The 19465-nt window shown below is 36.0% G+C and overlaps 3 protein-coding genes across 3 annotated transcripts; 2 read left to right on the forward strand and 1 right to left on the reverse strand.

Moving 5' to 3' along the window:
- Positions 1-596: 596 nt before the first annotated feature.
- Positions 597-12757, forward strand: LOC137728964 (uncharacterized). Its single transcript, XM_068467780.1, has 21 exons — positions 597-1148; positions 1250-1379; positions 1775-2106; positions 3127-3208; positions 3303-3624; positions 4124-4182; positions 5579-5668; positions 6398-6489; positions 6614-6712; positions 6822-6899; positions 7665-7749; positions 7827-7885; positions 8025-8094; positions 8257-8348; positions 8803-8865; positions 9077-9143; positions 9562-9828; positions 11008-11124; positions 11772-11924; positions 12005-12151; positions 12464-12757. Exons 1-20 carry the CDS (start codon positions 703-705, stop codon positions 12098-12100), a joined length of 2799 nt encoding a protein of 932 aa, XP_068323881.1. The 5' UTR covers positions 597-702; the 3' UTR covers positions 12101-12151; positions 12464-12757.
- Positions 12758-13724: 967 nt separating this feature from the next.
- LOC137729008 (prohibitin-1, mitochondrial-like) lies at positions 13725-16606 on the forward strand. The gene is made up of 6 exons (XM_068467824.1): positions 13725-13859; positions 14150-14331; positions 14989-15105; positions 15374-15544; positions 15707-15919; positions 16202-16606. The coding sequence occupies exons 2-6, from the start codon at positions 14161-14163 to the stop codon at positions 16394-16396; spliced, it is 867 nt and encodes a 288-aa protein (XP_068323925.1). The 5' UTR covers positions 13725-13859; positions 14150-14160; the 3' UTR covers positions 16397-16606.
- Positions 16607-16801: 195 nt separating this feature from the next.
- On the reverse strand, positions 16802-18892 carry LOC137727602 (tRNA(His) guanylyltransferase 1-like). The gene is made up of 6 exons (XM_068466431.1): positions 18789-18892; positions 18427-18675; positions 17709-17963; positions 17344-17513; positions 17115-17200; positions 16802-17030 (listed from the first exon to the last, which is right to left on the reverse strand). The coding sequence occupies exons 1-6, from the start codon at positions 18890-18892 to the stop codon at positions 16806-16808; spliced, it is 1089 nt and encodes a 362-aa protein (XP_068322532.1). The 3' UTR covers positions 16802-16805.
- Between the last annotated feature and the right edge of the window lie 573 nt (positions 18893-19465).

A 19465-nucleotide genomic window follows, 5' to 3' on the forward strand; every position in this document is an offset into this window, starting at 1 on the left:
GGAAAGGGAGAAGGCGGCAAACAGAGAGAAAGGAGAGAATTTGGTGAATTATACATTTTTTTTATTTTTTATTTTTTATTTTTAGTAGGAAGAGGATAAAATCTTTACCTTTTAAGTAATACATTGCAATAAGAAAACTGTCAAAAATATTTTGTAGAATTCGATCATAATTTATTAGGATTCACACTATCACATCCTAACTAAATTAAGAACTCGTTTAGATGTGCTTTTAAAATAACTGAAAACGCTTTTGGTGAAAATATTTTTGGAATCAATCCTCAGTAAAAATGCAAGTAAATCCTGAAAAAGTACTTCAAATGTTTCCTAGAAAAAACACATAACTGATGTTTCGTGCAAAAAACACTTCAAGTGCTTTTGGAATCCAAAAACACTTTATCTAAAAACTCTTCCAGTCATTTTAAAAATATATCTAAACGAGCCGAAGACTACAACAAATACTTTATTAGAAGGTTTTTATAAAGCCATAATTTGCCACTAGACAGAAATCTAAACCAAATCAAAGTAAATCACTAATTAAATCAAATCCCTAGAATACTTATTTTTATATTTTCCAACAGACCGTACCGCATTCAATCACAAGTCCACTCTAAAACCCAAAACCCCGCGCTCTACTTCCCTCTAAAACCCTAACCTCCCTTCTCTCACTGACCCGAAACATTTCGCTCCACACCTCACAGCAACATGTCCGAAACGTTGCCGGAACTCGCCATCCTCCGCTTGTACGAGCTCCGTCTCCTCCGCTGCACCCTCCCATCTCCGCCGTCCGATTTCTCACACCGTTCTCAAAGGTGCGATGAAACACTTCCCGCTCACCCCCTCCACCCTCTAATCAACGACCTCCTAACTTCCATCGAGTCCGGGCAATACCTCCAAGCCCTCACCTCCCCCGACCTAGAACGCGTCCTGTTCAAATTCGCCGAGTCTGACTCGATACAATCTCTCGGAGACTCAGCGGAGTGCGCCGACCGAGTGTACTCCGAGTTGCTCGACCGAATGGAATCGTTTGTATCCAAGGAATGTGAAGAGGAAGAAAACGATGGTGGCAAGGACAAGGCCTATAGAGTCATAGTAGTTCTGTGCATTGCTGTGGCTGCCTTTTTCGCTTTCACTCAATGCAACGTCACTGGGTAAGTCCCCAATTTTTAAATTTTTTTTTAATATTTTGTTTGTTAATTAGTTGATTTTTCTTTGTGGGTTAATTAAAATTTTTGGAAAATTGGAAATTTAGACCGTTGGAGGGGTTGCCGAAATGTCCTCTGCCGCTGGCGGTGCCCAAATGCGATGAGTGGGACAATTGGGCGCGCAATCAGCTTATGGTTGCTGGGTCTGACTTGCTTGGAAAGTTAATCAATATTCAGGTACCAACTTTTTTTTTTTTTTTTTTGCAATTTTAAAATTGTGAATTTATTTATATGCTTGGAGTATTTCCTTAAGACAGAGCTATAATTTCTCGTTTCTTAATTAGTTTAACTACTTACCATGTGCAATAATTTCTTCGAAAGTTCACACGAATTCTGAACTGGGTTTTGCTTCATTTTTCATCACTTATAATTAGAAGCAACTATGTATTCAAATTCCGGCTATATGTGCGTGTGCGTGTGCCCGTGTTGTGTCTCTTCTCAAGTTTCATTTTTCTTTGGTATTTCTAGTCTTTGACTCTGTACAAAACTTGAGTGATAGTTGTTTTTAGTTGTCTTGTAGACTCATATACAACCATAATTGATATGTGCAATGGTTTGTTGTTGTTTTGTAGTATATAGTGTATGCGAAGATGTTGGCCATGAAGGTGAAAGATTTGCTATTTGAAGCGAGCGTGCCTTCTACGTATGGAATTAGGAGCATTTCATGGTGGCTCATTAGGATCACCCTTCTCCATCAAAGAATTCTTGATGACCGTTCTTCTTCTCTGTTCAATCTTTTGCAAGTCTTTACAAGTGAAACTTTGAATCATTTTGGTACACTGGAGAAAGTAACAAGCTACTGGGGTAACAATTTACAAAACGGCGAGGGATCATCACTTGTCTCATCGATTAATCTGGAAGCTGGAATGATGGAATACACCTATGCACGAGTTGAGTCATGCAGGTGATTTGTCAAGGATAGTTTTATCTTGTTGGAAATTTGGTTATTTTGTTATTACTAAACATCTTAATAACAACGTTCTAAAGAAACCATTTCGTTTACCATCGTATTATTGTGTAATTGCGAAAGCTCTTGCTCATGTTCAAATAAAGTTGAACTGATATTTCTTGTTAACTCCTCCAGTAAAATACAAGTACTTGATATTATTTTTTCTAGGATTGTTACAATAGGTTTCAAATTTTATTGAGACGTGTTGTTCTCATCAGTCTATAGACTATACAAATTTCCCCACATTTTAAATGTTGAATAATATGTTTAAGATTTAACTTATGCACAAAATTACTAAAATCCATTGTATTATTCATTTTCAGCATATATGAATGAGTTTCTATGTGCGTGTTACTGCGTAAGTAGATTTTTGAATGGTTGATTAATATTTTAGATAATTTTACATGTGTAAATAAAGCAAATTGTATTAACCAGTCAGTTAGCATATTGGAGGTAATCTTAAAAACATTTATAGAAATTAAAGTTTATGCAGTTCCTTTCTTTGTGGTACGGAAAGAGGGTTTCCAAAACTCAAATTTATTAAGCATAGTCTATATAATTATTAGATAAGTTAAGCATTCCAGGTACTTTTGTTTTGCAGCATAAAATTGTTTTTCTTTTAATTTTATTTTATTTTTTATGTCCTCATAATGGGGGTATTGTTGTGTGCTCTTGTGTGTGTGTGTGCTGGGTGAGGGGTGGTGTAATTTTGTTTGCAACTGCATGAAGTTTCATTTTCAGTCAATGAGAAGCTAATTTGGGTGTCTCAAAAGAAGTACAAGTTTCATTTTCAGTCAGTGAGAAGTTAATTTGGGTGTCTCGCAAGAAGTACAATCTCCACATTTTCACTTTTTAAAATTTTCTTTTCCCTTTATCATTGTTGTTAAACCAACCCGTATTTTTATTTGTATGCTGATTAAGCTATTCTTTTATTTTAGTTATCAATATTGTCTCTGAGTGTCCTTTGTGGTGCAGGGTACATTTTGAATCAGCTGAAGCAGCAGCTGGTCTTCAGCTTTCTCTTACAGGTGTTCTTGGCTTCCGTACTGTACATCAGGTAAATGCTGAATGCATTCAACAGGAATTTTGTTATTTCTGTTTTTTTAATATCAAAGTTACTTCTTATCTTTACATATCATTTTTCCCTAAAGGTAGAACCAAAGGCACAAATGATACTTTTAGCAAACCCAACTTCATCGAGCAGTGGCGGTAGCTGCCCCTCAGAAAGCCCTGGCTCCGAGACATGCGATTCTAGTATTGGCAGAAAGAATATACATCCATCTGAAAACCATGAGGCCTCTGACATATTGATGACCCCAAAATTGTTAGCGAATGATGACAATTCTGGAACTAAACCAGAAGGCATTCAAGTTGATGGTACTGCTGCTGCTGCTTTGAGTGCAATCCATCAGGCAGTGATCCTGGCTAAATGCCTTCTAATTGAAAAGAGCACACGGCATGATGACATGCAAAGTAATTTTCCTTTATATATACATATATGTACTCTTATGCGTATATGTACTCTTAAAAGTGTGTGCCTGCGCTTGCGAATAGCAGAGCTGACTACTTCTCCTGTGTTCATGTCATAAAGTTCGGGGATGGGCATTGTGTTATTTTAGCTTTGGTAGAAACACAAGCATATATTTGTATGCAAGTACTAGATTTTTTGGTGTATACGAATCAGAATCATCTTCTTGAGAACGTGACCTTGAGTTTAGGAACTTGAGTGAGGTTGTAAACTTATTCAGGTCCATATTCTTGAGGATTCTTTTGCTAGAAATACCTTGTTTACCTGGTAAAGTTATCGATTTAGTATATTGGCCATATCCGTACAACGTACACGTAGTGGAGTAACAAAATTTAAATTTCATGTTCCCTGATTTTATAGTTGTATTCTTGGAGGACAATAATTTTCTTACATACGGTTGACCCCCTACTCCTTGATTTCTCATTAACCCACTGTGTGTTTCAGGATGGGAAATGGCTCCGTACATAGAGGCAATTGATTCTCAGCAGTCATCATACTTTATTGTAAGTATGACATCACGACATTGTATGGTTTATTATTTTCAGTATATCTTCTAGTTTTCTTGAATCATTCTTTTATGGTTTATTATTTTCAGTATATCTTCTAGTTTTCTTGAATCATTCTTTTTGATGACAGTTAACAATTTCAGTGTTCAATATATTGTAAAAGTTTGACTACTTATCTTTCATATTGTTAGAAATGAAACTATTTTGGTCGGTGAGCTTTATGAAGTCTCCCAAGTGCCAGTTGATTTAGCTAAAACATGCACTAAGAGATAATCTCTGTTTAGTATAAAAAACAGCAAACAAAACTTGCGTAGGTCATCAACCGGAGAGTTCCTGAGAAAGTGACATAAGGTCTACGCAGAGTACTCCTTCGTATCTTTAGGCACTATAACAACTTACTAGACCATTTAGATGTACAATTACCAAGAGGGGTGAGATTACTAGTCTCATATCAGTACTGGATCTTTAAAAGTACTGCCACCAAAGGAATTCTGCTGCTATATGGGTTTCTCAAGAACTATCTTGAGGTATTACATATGTACATATTTCTATATATTCTATATATAAATCTGAAGTATTTATGGTGTTTAAGTACCATCACCTTGTGGCAGAAAATAATATTTGCTTCTTTTTTCTTTCTTTTCTATTTTAAAAAATCTGAAACACAAAATTCTGCTTAAGAAAACATTCCTCAGGAGTCACTTGAATATCTAGTGGACCTGGTCGATTAATCTATACACAAAAAATAATGACTGATTTATACGATACCATGTGACATGTGGATGTGCTAATACGTGGAATTACACAAATTTTACTTATCTTCAAGAGTCAAGAACCACACTCACTAAAGTAAGCCTTCTCTAAAATTTTGTCATATGGCCGCATCAGTATTACAAATTTACAGGAGGTCATCAAAGTTCCACCATAAAACTAATTGGCAATGTGGGGTGTAGCCCAAGTTCCAACCTCTTATAAGCCCTTGCATGGTTTGGTCCCTCACGGATGTGGGACTTTGTCCTCAGTCAGCATCAGGTCCAGACCATGTGACATTGCTCTAGAATTTTCTTTTGTACTTTCAAGTCTTCATTTGTTGGGGCTACTTTCCAAAAGGTAAAATTTTTTTCTTACTAGTAATTCTGTGTTCTGGGAACCTAATCCTTGTGAACTTACTAAGTTCATCCAGCAAACAAACAATTTCAGCACCCAAAATACATAGTTCATATCTGAAATGTTATCATATCATAGTAATTGCACCTTGACAGTTTTACTTCGTTTTATGTCTTCCCCACCTCAATAGACAACTTCTATTGCCAATTACACTTATTTTGTATCTAATTGATATTGCCTAACTTGGTCATATGTAATGAGGTGTAGTTTTTTTTCTTTTCATCAGATACGATGCTTCTGTCACATCCTACGGATTCGGTGGGAGTCGGCACGTAGTCGCACAAAGGAACGTGCATTACTGATGATGGAAAAATTGGTATGACCTGGCATTTTTTGAAGATTGCAAGCTTTTTCTTTGGCATGTTTTATGTTCTCCCCAATCAGAGACTTTTTTCTCCTGTTTATAAAATTTATCCAGCTCACAGGATCATGCATTTACTTCTTAAGCCTCAGATGTCCTTTTTAGTTTGTAGCTGAGAAATTTTAAAAGATGACACAGCATGGCAGTGAGAGTTTTACATTATTGATGCACTCTTTCTAAGAAGTTTGAAAAATCTCATCCAAAAATCAAATCTAATTTTCCCAAATTTTTTAATGTTATCACCTGCTTGTTTTTCTTTCCTTTAAGCATGGCTTATTTTTCAACCTTTTACAAGCCACTAGTAAAATATATATATATATATATATATATATATATATATATATATATATATGCACATCAAATACACACACTATCATGTAAAGAGAGAAGCTTGATTTGGCTCATGCTTTGTACTGTTGACTCTTACAAGGTTACAACCTTGGTTTCGCTGTCCTAAGTGGTCACCTTATTTCTTGGGCAACGATTCCTTGCATGTGGAGTTGTTACACATATAATAGCCTGTTTAATATATGTTGTTTGATGGATTGAGCACTTTTTTGATCCCTCCTTCTTTTTATGGTGTTCATGCTTTAAAGATCAGTTCTGTTTCTCTTGCATGTCAGTTAGTCAAGTTTTTTTGAAAGTTCGTTTTACAAAGTCAGAAAATATTTATATTTATTTCAGGTTCAGGGTATCTCTGACCCTTCTCCAGGAGTGGCGGAAAGGATTCTTTTCTGCTATGACGTTTATATCCCCACAATTCCTGCCTTGCGGAAGTATATATTCATCTTTCACATAGTGGTTTTCTTTTAACTCAAATTTTTTCTGTATTCTTCTATCTGTTGGTTCTTATTTAAAGTTCTCATTTTGTGTATTTTTTTTTTTCTGGATTCATTGTAGGGAATATGGTGAACTTTTAGTCAGCTGTGGTCTGATAGGGGAAGCGGTTAAAACTTTTGAGGATCTAGAGTTATGGGATAATCTTATATTCTGCTACCGGTATGATGCACATGACAGTTTTGTAAATTGGAAGTCTCCTACATGTATCAATTTTTATTTTTCAACTTTGTATCCAAATAGTCTCATGTGAGCTATCATACTAAAACAGCCTATTGGAGAAGAAAGCAGCAGCTGTTGAACTAATCAGGAAACGACTTTCTGAAACACCCAATGACCCCAGGTTATGGTATGTGTTTTAAGTTTTCATTGGTGAATTGTTTTAACTTATCAAGAAATTTCTTTTCTCATGTTAGTTAAGTAAATGTATTGTTTGGTCTCTTCTAAAGTCCTCAAGGTTAAATGCAAATTTTGACATTTCTCTTATTCAAAATAGACTGCTAATAGATTTACCTTTAATTTTCCTCATTAGTTGGAGTGTTTGAAATTTTGAATACGAGTAAGATATTTTCTGTTCACAGTTTGAAGCCTATTTAATGATCCATCTACATCTACAAAATATGAGATATTTTATGTTTGCACGCCTAATCTTTGTGCACTGTTTGTGAATTTACTGTTATTTGATTATTAAATTTGACGTGGCCTTCCAGGTCCCCTATTTTCTGTATCCATTTTCCATGGCTTGTATTCTTTTTTACCATATTGAGATGCATCCATATCTTCATGCTACTTATATAGTAATGCATGACTTGAAACCAAAAGAACATACTAAGTTTCAGATTTAAAGAAATCTTATACGTCCTGTAAGTAAAATGGAGATTTTTTTTTTTTTTTTTTAATAGCAGTACTAACTTGGGGCACATCGTTTTGTTTCCATCTTTTTTGTCTTGAGTCTCTATTTAGTATGGATGGCCCCACTATTTGTTGTCTCCATGCATGCGATTAATCGTTTGCTTAGTTCGTTTAGTAGTTTTTATTTATTTACACATATCTGTGTATTTATATGACAGAATATCTAAGAGCAAATTGCTTCCATCTTGGAAATAATATATAGGTGCTCATTGGGTGATGTTACTAATGATGATGCCTGCTTTGAAAAAGCCTTGGAAGTTTCAAATGATAGATCGGCTCGAGCAAAGGTTATGTCATGAACTCTGTCTGTATAATAAACATTTTCACTATTATAGATTTTTAATATTTCTTTTCTATTTGACAGCGGTCTCTTGCTCGTAGTGCATACAATAGAGGGGATTACGAAATCTCAAAAACCTTATGGTATTTTTTTTCTTTTTTCCTTTTAAATCCTTTGTCCCCCTCACCACCCTCATGTGAAGGAAATGAATTGTTTATATGAGAATTTTGTATTTCATAATTGATTTAGATGTTCAATCATATTCTGCATGTCGTTTTCCAGGGAGTCTGCAATGTCCTTGAATTCTTTGTATCCTGATGGCTGGTTTGCACTTGGGTCTGCTGCATTAAAGGTAGTTATGGGATCCATGAAATGTTGCCTTATCACTTTCCATTAATATTCTCTTTATAGATTGTCATGATCTATGAAAATGTGAAGAGTCATACTGTATATTCTCTTTTTATCTTTATTCCTTTTTACAAGTTGTAAACTTATTGCTGAGGGGATATTACAGGCTAGGGATACTGAAAAGGCATTGGATGCCTTTACTCGGGCTGTTCAACTTGATCCCGAAAACGGGGAGGCATGGAATAATATTGCTTGCTTGTATGCTTTCTTCACCTTACTGTCTTACATTCCACTCTTAAGTTGCCCTCTTTGGTTTTGTTTGTTGTTGCTCACTTAATATTGTCATAACATTTTAGTGTTTGCTTTTTACGGTTACTGTGGGTGCTGAAGCCCTTCTGAGCTTTTGAATCATATTTTATGTACAAATCTTATCTTGGAATTGGACATCTTGATTAATGGGGGCTCATGTCTTTGATCAATGTCTAAAACTAGGAAATATTGGCGAAACATTGCATAAAACATTTTCTTCTACGCAATATAAATGGAATAATGAATGATGAATATGTTCCAAGTCATTAAAAGTTAGTGAGAGGTCATTTTGATTTTCTTTTTGTTGTAAATAATACAGCGGTAATGATGTATTAGTTATTGATTATTATTTTGGAAAATCATTAAAACTAATTGTTTTCCTCTTGCTGTACCACTTTTGCAGGCATATGATAAAAAAGAGGAATAAAGAATCCTTTGTTGCCTTTAGAGAAGCCCTGAAGTTCAAGTTCTGTCTTTCTCTGTTGACTAAACTGTTATTTTATATCACTCTCTCCTCTCTCTCTCACATTTCCTTCCCCACACCAACAACCCCCACCCTTCCCACCCCCCCCCCCCCCCCCAAAAAAAAAAAAAAAAAAAAAAACCCAAACTTTTGAAAACTTTTATTTGTCATTGACAGTTTGGATTATGTGCTGACTGAACATGACTTGTGGCAGGCGAAACAGCTGGCAACTTTGGGAGAACTACAGTCATGTTGCCTTGGACGTTGGCAATATTGGTCAGGTAATTGTCTGGTTTGGAGAAGTAGCATATTTATTTTTACTTGACGTAGTTGTGTAAGCTTGCCTCCGTAGGTTGTTTATTGGAAAGTGCTATGAAAAGAAATATTGAGGAAAATACAAAAAACTGGGGTTTTTCCTTCTTTTTTTCTAAAGTGATATGGCAAGTCTTTCTGTAATTAAAACTGCATCTTGATGAGAATGATTATCAGACTCAATACAAAAGCTCTTACGTTCTATAAATATTAAATACCTCAGATTAAATCTATAATCCTTCTTTTCACATTCACTGTTTGGGTATCTTAGGGCTTCCATTGTTATATCCTTTTGTCGCTTTCAGTTTTCTTTGTGTGGATGGTTATTACTCCCATCATTCTGTATTACTTTTCAGCAGTTCTTACTTTTTTTATTATTTGTTATAGGCTCTAGAGGCTGTGCAGATGGTCTTGGATATGACTAATAATAAAAGAGTTGATGCTGAATTTATGGAAAGAGTTGTGGCTGAGGTGGAAAGAATGTCTTCAAATACGACTCCGGCAATGATGGATGAGAATATATCTGCCAATCAAGAGTGTTCTCTAAATTCTCAAATAAATATTTGGAATGGTTTATCAAATGCAGAATCTGAGGTTGCAAAATCTCGGGAAATTAAACACTTAGTAGATTTCCTCGGAAAAGTTTTACAGAAGGTATGACTTACATTAATATAATTTCATGTTTTTTGCTTATGCTTCCCCACCCAAATTTTTACCGTATATGTTTGTATGAAGAGAAACAAATAGAGTCAAAGACAGTTTACTGGCATCTGTTATTGCTTGTCATGGTTGGTTTAGCACTATATTCTAAATTTTAGTTGTTATGATGTTGGCCAAGGTCTAACTGTCATTTTATATACTAATACTTGCCTCACATGTGGGTTCCTCTCCATATCTAGGTGGTCAAACATGTCAAATTCAGTTTATACTTTATAGTGGGAATCTTATTACAGAGAGGTGAAAGTCTGCTCTGATACCGAATGTAAATCTTGTTTTTTCTTCTATTCTCAAAAGCTTAAGTAGGAAGTGGGCTGGCAATTATTTCAGATTTTAACATAGGTTAACTTAATTATAGTTTTTGATACAACAATATTCTACTCTTAAGGGTAGGGGGATATTCTACTCTAAACGAGGGGGATTGGGCTAGGCTACACAATGGGCCAGCCACTGTATCAAACTCATCACAGTGTAATACGTCCTCGCCATCCTTGTGAGTTGAACTCGAGACCTTGAAGGGGGAGGAATACTACTAGACCATAGTACTAGTTGGTAAGTTATAGTTTACGATTTGGGGTATAGGATGTGTAATTCTTTGTTTTGTTCGCGTAGAAAATGAGAAGGCCAGTAAGGTTAGGGCACCTTGCTACAGAGATGGGGTATTAGATCTCTGGCATATTTAGATATACACGAGTCATATATGTGGCTCTCCATACTCTGTCGATGTGTTACTAATAAGAGTTTAGCGCCCACACTCTCTCTCAAGGGTGTGTAACTTTACTAACAAGAAATTTCTGGGCATTTGACTCCGGGTTTATTTTTTGAATATGTATACGTTGGATGGAGTGTGCCAATCAAATGGTATAGAACAGTTGCACAATATCTATTTCAAAGCTTTTTGAATTATCAAGCTATCTTCTTCTATGTAGTTTCCTTCAAGATTTTGTTTCATTTTTTATTATTTTTAGTTTTGTTTTTCTTTGTCCATCTGTCTGATAGTGTTTTTGCGAGTTTTATGTCTGAAGAAGAAGCAATGAGTTTTGTTTTGGTTGGTGATTAAGTACTAAGTTTCCAATAAAAAACATGTAATATTTTCATCTTTTTCCCCTTTTGTAGGTAGTTAAAAGTGGAAATGGAGCAGATATTTGGGGATTGTATGCACGGTGGCACAAAATGAAAGGAGACCTGACAATGTGCTCGGAAGCTTTATTAAAGCAAGTTAGATCATACCAGGTTGGCAGTGGCTTTCTAGTTTTAAGTTTCTATCTAACGTTAAGTTTAGTGCTTTATACTGAAAATGGGTTAATAAGTAGGATATGGTTGTAAAACCGAAAATATTTTCTACACGTGTGGGGAAGTTGTTAAACACTTGCAGTGTCTTTGCATCTGTTGGTTATCTCAGTCTTCCTTTCCTGATTGATCTTAATAACACTCTACTTTATTTATTTATTTATATATATCGGAGAGTGAGTATAACAACTACTGATACAAAAACAAACCAAGGTTAAAACTGTGGCATTGTTAAGAGTGAGGCATGTGCATTGACACATTTTGTATGGTCTCGTACTCACTATTTAGAGCATTATAAAATTCTTGGAAAGACTAGTTTCAGAAGCATGTGGATTTTTACCTTAAGTCACAATTTTTTGTAGAAGAACAAATAAAACAATTAAAACGATACATAAATATGTGATAAAAGTTCTACTCATTAGTTCACGGTGGGTAAGCGCATTGCATGCTGTGATGAACATGGAGTTTCTTTTTATTCTGATTTATATGTTTTCCTTTTTCATTTATTTATAGTTTTTTTTTTTCTTTCTAGAAAATGCAAATCTCAAAACCAGTTATAGTGCCATATATTCACAATGATTTACTGTCAGGGATCTGATTTGTGGAAAGATAAAGGTCGATTTAAAAAGTTTGCTCAATCATCCTTGGAACTCTGCAAGGTGTATATGGAAATTTCTGCGTCTTCTGGTAGCCGTCGTGAACTTCTTGCAGCTGAGATGCACCTGAAGAACATAATTAGACAGGCAAGACAATTGGTATTTCAGAAAAAAATTGAATAGTGGAATCTCTGTTTTGACTAAATAAATACAATTGGGTATTTCAGGCGGGGAGTTTCGTGGACATGGAAGAATATCGGGATCTTGAAGCTTGCCTTGACGAAGTGAAGTCAAAACTTGAATCCAGTTCCCCAAGTACATAGAGCTTTTATTGGTAGTGCCTAATTGGAATTGTGTGAACCTTTTTAGACAAGGTTAGTTCTGCACTTAATATCTCAGTTCGTAAGCATTTCTGAAGGTGTTTTAGCTGGTTGTGCTAATCTCTGAGTAATTCCAGCTTTTATGTTTTCCAAAACCAAATAAACATGTGTGCAATACTTGTTCTGGTTGATGGTTTTGCGTATCCATTCCACGACCTTTTTGACTCCTAAATTTTTTGAGCAGAAGACATCTGTTGCTTCACGTTGACAGTACTCGACTTGGAAGTTGAAAAGGCAAGTACTGTCAGAAAGTGAAGTTACAGCGTAGACAATTATATGACTGACCTTTGGCCTTGTAATTTTCAGGAACACCAAAGACAACGATATTTGATGGAATTGGAATGTGGTGGCTATCTTTGATGGATCATCATACGTTCGTGTGGAAAATATATTAGTTTGTTCGCGTAGAAATACTCTTTTTCTTTCTTTTTAATTTACCATCTAATCGTTTTGCACCCATTTTTCGTGCAACTCATTTTGCTTCAGTGATCCTTGTAGAATTAATCGACATTACCGTATGGATTCTTAGCCATATGTAAAGAACAAGTTCATTTTTCGTTGTTTCAGTGAAGGGGATGAATGTATCAAATTTATCTTTTTCCGTCGTCTAGTTTTGAAGGTATTTGCACGAATTTATTCAACATACCCGTAGCTCCAAGTTCCTACATCTACAACCATGACAACCCCTGCAAAGCACATACCATGACACCTACAAAAAAAATGCAACAATCAAAGAGTAATGTTATTCACAACCCTCTTTTATTTGATCCGACTGCCAGATATTGAGATGCGTGTATTAGAGGTAAAAATGTATGTGAATAACACTATTCAAATCAAATCAAACAGGTAACACCCCCCCCCCCCTCCTTTTTTCTCCCAACCCCCTAGCCTTAGCCTTAGCTAGGAGATTAATTCTCCATAACAAAGAAATAAAAACCGTTTGCTGAAAAAAAATAAAAATAAAAAAGGAAATAAAAACCGTAGGCAATAATTGAGTATCTTGGACGGTGATGATGCATTATATTTGTCTTGAGTTTGATACCTAATTGTGTGGCTTAGCCTAATTTACCTCTCTTTAAAATTGAATATCTGCTCCTTTTGTGGTAGAATATCGTTGTATTAAAAAAAGCTTTTTAGCCAAAATGGTCCATGAGATTTGCATAACTCTTCATTTTGGTCGTTGAGATTTGAAATCAATAGAAGTAGTCATTGAGATTGTCCACCATAAATCATTTTGGTCATTCTGTGAAAAATTATGTTAAATAGGGATCAAAATGATAAAAATACTTTTAATTTAACAAACAATAGGCCAAAATGATTTGACAAAAAATTGAGGGTAATTTTATCATTTACTGTTATTTAATGGAGATTTTTCATGAAATTACCAAAATGATTGATGATAAACAATCCAATTTTATTGATTTCAAATCTCAAGAACCAAAGTAATGAGTTATGCAAATCTCATAGATCATTTTAGCTAAAAAAGTCTAAAAAAAAAAAAAAAAAAATGGGATAACGGGCCTTAAAAATGTTGGGCTGTGGAGATGGAACTTGGCCAACACTCTAGGCCTTTTATAAGTCTGAAAGGACGGCTTAAACCTTTCCAGTTCTCGCTCGTCGCCTGTAAACCCTAAACCCTTGCGTCTGCTACTGGGGTCTGAATCCCCACCGTCACGACCGCCACGCTCCTCACCTCTCACTGGTTCGTCTCACTCGTCTTCCACCTCCCTCTTCTTTGTTAGATGATATTCTATGTTGCCGCCCTCCGCCCAACCATTTGCGGCTCGGGATCGAAGCAGATCTCGCGGCTCCGCCTTTTTATTTGCTCAAATTTAATCAATGCCTGAATTGCTTCAATTTTATATTGATTTTTCTTTTTTCTTCCATGATTTTTGTTTTCGAATGGACTATTTTGCTGCTTGACATTTTTCGTTCCCGAATCTTTATTTTTGTTCAATTTGGTATTTTCTTCAATTCTTTATGTTTTCGCAGCGAGAAGGAGTATGAATTTCAAGAACGTTAATGTTAAGGTTCCGAAAGTTCCCGGTGGTGGTGCAATTTCTGCTTTGCTAATTGGTGGGCTTGGATTGTATGGAGCTGCCAACAGTCTGTACAATGTCGAGGGAGGGCATCGAGCCATTGTGTTCAACCGTATAGTCGGTGTCAAAGACAAGGTTATAGGTCTAATCTGTATTATTGCATTTGTTCGGTGTAGGAATTGTTCGTCTCAATCATTTCGTGGTTCGCCATCCATCATTTTATTTGTTTTGCAAAAACATCTTTTTCGTCTGGTGATTTTTTTCTTCCTACGTAATTCTGTGAGTATAAGAATGTAAATGATATTTGCATGTTGGTTTTTTAACGAGATACTAATTTATTCCACGATTGAGTGCTAATATGATCCACACTTCAGTTGATTTTCTGAATGACATTCATTTTTAAAATGTAGTATTACTATGGCTTGATTTGATCGAAAAGGTCACCCGAAAGCTCTTGGCCATTAATAACTATATTCATAGAGTAGCAATAGCAGACTTCCTGGGGTAACTTTGATAAGAGAAACTGTCCAGGATGATTGTATCATTTGTTAGACAATTTTTCGTACACAAGGTTGGCCACTCCATTTATAAAACTAATGGGGTTTTCCAAAGTCATGTGCTTAATTTGTCTACCTTATAGGATGAATCTAACACAGATGTAGAGTTACTGTGTGTATGCGAAACATCTTTTAGGTCTAAGAATGTGTTCGTTTATTGTTTCAATATAAATATGTTGTAAAATGTTTTGGCTTTTGGCTTTTTTTAATAGTATACTAATGGTTCACGTTTCAGGTTTATCCGGAGGGGACTCACCTTATCATTCCATGGTTTGAGAGGCCAATCATTTATGATGTCCGTGCACGACCTCATCTAGTGGAGAGTACTTCTGGGAGCCGTGATCTCCAAATGGTTGATCTCTTTTTTCTTCCCTAGAGTGACATGGATTTTTGACAACTTCATTGTTTGAGATATATGCTCAACTATTTTTTTTTTTTTTTTTAAAAAAAATTGTGGTTTCATATGCTTAAACCTGTATCCCATGCTAAAAAAAATGTCCTTTCATCTGGAAATACTCGTCAACAAGTTAATAATAGATATAATTTTGTTATTTCAGTCAATATTGTCTGCAGTTGTCGTCCTCAATGTTTAATTTTGGTTTTCTCGTTGTGCTGTACAGGTGAAAATTGGGCTTCGAGTGCTTACTCGACCTTTACCAGACCAGCTGCCTACAGTTTATCGGACTCTTGGTGAGAATTACAATGAGAGAGTCCTTCCTTCTATTGTTCATGAAACTTTGAAAGCTGTTGTTGCACAGTATAATGCTAGTCAACTCATTACTCAGAGAGAGGTAGGGAGCAACGCTTTTGGTATACACGGTCTTCGTTTTCCTTTCTAGTCACTTTGAAGTTTCTTCCGCGTTTTTCATACCTTATCTACTTGTATGGTTATTTAGATGAAAAGGTAGAAGTTCATATGTTTCCGTAGTGTTGATTGTCCTTTTTATTTGTAGACTGTTAGTAGGGAAATACGGAAGATTTTGACAGAAAGAGCTGCCAACTTCAACATTGCGCTGGATGATGTGTCAATTACCACCCTCACTTTTGGGAAGGAGTTCACGGCTGCAATTGAGGCCAAACAAGTGGCTGCACAGGAAGCTGAGAGAGCTAAGTTTGTTGTGGACAAGGCTGAACAAGACAAGAAGAGTGCTATCATCAGAGCAGAGGTGAGTTATAACACATTCTCAAAATAGATAATATCTACTGATCTTTAATTGCAATTTTACCAGCCGTTAAACCGAAACTATTGGTTTTTAAGCGTATACCTCGCTGAAAGTTATGGGAAAGCCATGTTGCATGAACCAATATATAGATTATAGAATAAAATAACATGTAACCAGTTACGTCCAAGGGTAAAGAATAAGATGGACATAGTGTCGCAATATTCCTGTATGAATATTGGTGTTCCCCTTTTTATTTTGCTTAAATCATTTATCTGTGTTGATCAGGGAGAGGCCACTAGTGCCAAGCTGATTGGTGAAGCTATTGCGAACAATCCAGCATTTATAACACTGAGGAAGATTGAAGCTGCCAGAGAGATTGCGCATACAATCTCAAATTCAGCAAACAAAGTTTTCTTGAACTCGGATGATCTGTTGCTGAACCTTCAGGAGATGAACTTGGATATCAACAAGAAGAAATAGACAATGCAGGTTGGACTTGTAATAATTTCGTTTCAGATTGTACAATTGTGGAAATATCTCCTTGGAAGAGTTGAGCAATGGACCTTAGAGTTTCTCAAGTCTTTTGATGCACCGTTAGTTGGCATGGCAATTGCTGTTCGCGGAGATAAATTCTGAAACACTTAAATGAAACTTTTCTGATGCGATTACTTTTAGGTGTTTCGCATGTTATCCACATTGTCCTGCCTTCTAGATTTTGCTTCATTTTATGTTTGATAATTTGTAAGTTTCGCTCATAGTCATGCCCTTCCTGAGCCTTTGCGGTTTTGATGTTACCGGAAATTTCCGGGTCAATTTGTAAAGCTCAGGAGAAAGCAGAACGTTCAATGGCTAAAAAAAAGGGACCCCCATTGCTTGGCGGAATGAGCAGTTACCCAGAAAGAATTGTTGGGAGTGCATCCCAAAAGCTTGCTTCAATAATATTACAATGTTCTACAACAACTCTTTTCCCAGAATTCCCATTACATTCTCCGTTTTTGTCTATCCTTGTGGTGCCCCAGAAAGCAGAGGATCCACAGCGGAACATGACCGGTAATTCGTTGTACTCGATACCAAATTGCCTAAGCAATTTCTCTTTGCCTCCTGTTTGAGTACCCTGCAATTCAAATTCGAAAAACATTACGAGAGGGCAACGACAAGAACATGATAAAACGAATTTTGGATCAACTACAACATATACCTTTACGGCCTTCTGAGCTTCAGTTTTTGTTTTTCCAGACTTAACAAGCTCCCAGAAACAAGTATTGTATTGGTTGTTAATGTGGCCTGAAACCCATAAGAAATGTAAGTCCAATACCCTTACCGCCTTTAACAAATTTGAACTCATGTATTGCTTCAAGATTTTACGTATTAGGAATGACAAGACTTAATCCTATTATGTTTTGGAACATTTAGAGCTGAATACTCACAATCGACTTGTCTCCAGGATAGATAATCTCGAAGAATTTCATATGACGGATAGCAGACAGCACGCCCGTCAAAACAAGGAGGGTACTTCAACTCTTTCCGCAGGAAGAAATCTTTCCATTTCATAACGTACATGGAAGTGAAGAATGACACAAAAACAGAAACCATCTCACTGCAAAATTTTAGTAATTCCAATATAGGTAAGAAAGATCAATCTGATTTGCAGGGAAGAAAAGTGATTCAAGCATAAGCATTATGAAGGACCCTGGCAGAGAAATAATGTTCCGTAAACCAGTGAAAACAGTATTATAGTGTATCCAGTTAGCATACGAAATTTATGAAATAAGAAAGGTGACGGAAGCAAAACCTGGCTTGCCTTTGACAGAATTGAGAATCCTTCTTCAAAACAAAGCTGCAATAACAGGAACAATGAGATAACAGATGATAATGATATAGACGACAAAGTTCAGATACGAAACATATTCTGTGCCTGTATTCATCACTGACTCCATAAGAGAAAACCAATTCTTGGAACTCTTGTAAAACAGCCACTGCACAAGAATTCATAAGGTTGATAGCTTGCTCATCATTCGGCTTCACAAATTCATGAACTTCAGAAAACCTTCCAAAACCAAACAACTGAGAATCATTTCTAGATTCTTTCGAGATAATAACATAAATCACATGCATCCATAAAGAAAACTTGATTATTCTGAGTTGTAAGTTAATTGCGGTGTGGCAGAAAAATTGCATCCCTTAGTTTGTTAAAGCCGAGACTACCATTCTTGTTCCTTTGTACTTAATGAGCTGAATGACAAACAAATTTAAAAGAGCTGTCTGATTTGCACGACGGATGAAATAACAAGGACCTAATACTTCAGTTGCACCCACTTGATAATATAACATGGGAATCCTCACAGAGTGTTCTAATCCAAGTTTTTATAACCTATTTAGATTTATGATTGGAACCATTTGTTAGGATATCTCACAAGGTGACTCCACCACCCTAATAATTAGCAGCCCAAGTGAAGACAGACACAGTAACAACAATCATAATTACGTTCCCTTGACACGTACCAGTTTACCTGTGGAAATGGCAACCATCGATCCTAACTACAACCCATGTTGACGGGATCAGTTTGTCTTCAAACTGGAAGGACCTAATATAATCATGTTCAACTTTTTCAATATCCTTTGTAAAGCTACCGAGTTCCTTCTGAAGATGGGCTTGCTTGTTCCAAAACCTTCTGTCGGCTATATTCTTTGAATGGACTATGCTTGACTTTCTCCTAAGTCTCCTGACAGGAGAACCATTGTCATTGGTTTCTGAAATTCATGAACTTGGGAAAACCTAACATAAAAAGAAAAAGGAGCATGTCACCATCCACATCGTCTCAAACTCATACACAAACACACAGAGGCAAGGAGTGACGAAAGTAGTAAGCACCTTTGAAAATCACAACCATCAATTCGAACAATGATCAAATTGGGCAGGAAAACCTCGTCATTTACTTCATACGACTTGACATACTCGTATTTACTGTTTGCCATCTCCACCGCCTCTACTTAGCTCAGAGAACAGCAGTGACCGATCAGTTTGCGAAAGTATACACCTGTGCAGATTACAATTAAAACAACAACAAAGCCTCACCCCACTAAGTGGGGTCAGCTATATGAATTCTAGAACGACACTGGTTTTGCGCAGATTACAATTGATAACTGGAGATTCCAACACAATCAGACTACACTTATATATGTTCTTTTACACTGACTGGACACGTTAGACAATTCCACAAATCACCATTATACCAAGTAAACAATATTGGCATATTCATTTTTCCGAAATTGGCATAAGAAAATTTCCAAGCACTCTAACCATGTATAGCCAAAGAAGCAAAGGGAAACGGCTCCTGTGAGCTTCGCTTGGCGTTTGGACATGATCAACAAATCTGAAGGAAATAAACGATGCCAATCAACAATGTGATCATGTATTCAAGAAATAAAGAAATTCAAAGCCATGCCTGAACTGAAACTATTAAACTCATCTTCAATTAAATTTCTCTAATTTATAGTTTGATTATACGGATTTACCGTCTCTCAGCCTCAAAATTTGAAATATGAAGC

The sequence above is a fragment of the Pyrus communis genome, chromosome 3 (assembly GCF_963583255.1).
Source record: "Pyrus communis chromosome 3, drPyrComm1.1, whole genome shotgun sequence".
NCBI lineage: Eukaryota > Viridiplantae > Streptophyta > Magnoliopsida > Rosales > Rosaceae > Pyrus > Pyrus communis.

Excerpts from the sequence above, each read along its gene's own strand:
- LOC137727602 (XM_068466431.1), bottom strand. The coding sequence starts at position 18,892 with ATGGCAAACAGTAAATACGAGTATGTCAAGTCGTATGAAGTAAATGAC. Across the intron at positions 18,676-18,788 it reads GATGGTTGTGATTTTCAAAG|AATTTCAGAAACCAATGACA; the intron begins GTGCTTACTACT and ends CCCAAGTTCATG. Across the intron at positions 17,201-17,343 it reads ATCCTGGAGACAAGTCGATT|GCCACATTAACAACCAATAC; the intron begins GTGAGTATTCAG and ends TATGGGTTTCAG.
- LOC137728964 (XM_068467780.1), top strand. The coding sequence starts at position 703 with ATGTCCGAAACGTTGCCGGAACTCGCCATCCTCCGCTTGTACGAGCTC. Across the intron at positions 6,713-6,821 it reads AATCTTATATTCTGCTACCG|CCTATTGGAGAAGAAAGCAG; the intron begins GTATGATGCACA and ends ATACTAAAACAG. Across the intron at positions 9,829-11,007 it reads TCGGAAAAGTTTTACAGAAG|GTAGTTAAAAGTGGAAATGG; the intron begins GTATGACTTACA and ends CCCCTTTTGTAG.
- LOC137729008 (XM_068467824.1), top strand. The coding sequence starts at position 14,161 with ATGAATTTCAAGAACGTTAATGTTAAGGTTCCGAAAGTTCCCGGTGGT. Across the intron at positions 14,332-14,988 it reads TAGTCGGTGTCAAAGACAAG|GTTTATCCGGAGGGGACTCA; the intron begins GTTATAGGTCTA and ends TTCACGTTTCAG. Across the intron at positions 15,920-16,201 it reads GTGCTATCATCAGAGCAGAG|GGAGAGGCCACTAGTGCCAA; the intron begins GTGAGTTATAAC and ends TGTGTTGATCAG.